General features: G+C 73.7%; 1 protein-coding gene across 1 annotated transcript in view; it reads right to left on the bottom strand.

Moving 5' to 3' along the window:
- Positions 1-158, bottom strand: part of LOC104841235 (uncharacterized protein KIAA1107-like) — a 37,320-nt gene extending 37,162 nt beyond the window's left edge. Inside the window, exon 1 of the mRNA XM_010582754.1 lies at positions 14-158. Coding sequence (XP_010581056.1) covers positions 14-158 — 145 coding nt within the window. The remainder of the gene's footprint in view (positions 1-13) is intronic.
- Between the last annotated feature and the right edge of the window lie 241 nt (positions 159-399).

Below are 399 nucleotides of genomic sequence, written 5' to 3'. Positions count from 1 at the left end.
CGGGGGGCGGGGCCGGCAGGAGCCGCGGCTGCCGCAGGGAGGGAGCCCTCTGCCGGCCGCCGCCCCGCGCCGGGCAGGGCCCGGTGTCCCCGCCCCGGTGGCCGTAGAGTCCCGTCTTTTCCCTGCCGCTCTCTTTCCGAGAAGAGTAGTAACGCCATCGCACGGAACCGCTGCCTGCCCCGACCGGCACAGCAGCGCCGGCTGGCTTAAAAGCAGAGCCTGGCTCTGGGTTAGCGCCCGTTACGAGGCCACCTGCTGCGCTTCTGGCAGAGAACAGGAGCACCGGCCCGCAAGCCGGGGCTCCGGTGGGCAGCCCTCCGCGGCCGCGCTGGCGGCCAGCAGGTCCCTGCCAGCGGGTGGGGGCTCCTCAGGAAAAACCGTGCTCCCCAGCGCCCGCTT

Source organism: Haliaeetus leucocephalus, unplaced genomic scaffold, assembly GCF_000737465.1.
Source record: "Haliaeetus leucocephalus isolate CR32 unplaced genomic scaffold, Haliaeetus_leucocephalus-4.0 Scaffold848, whole genome shotgun sequence".
Classification (NCBI taxonomy): Eukaryota; Metazoa; Chordata; class Aves; order Accipitriformes; family Accipitridae; genus Haliaeetus; species Haliaeetus leucocephalus.
Note: the sequence above shows the minus strand (reverse complement) of the source record. Positions and strands in the feature narration are given on the sequence as shown.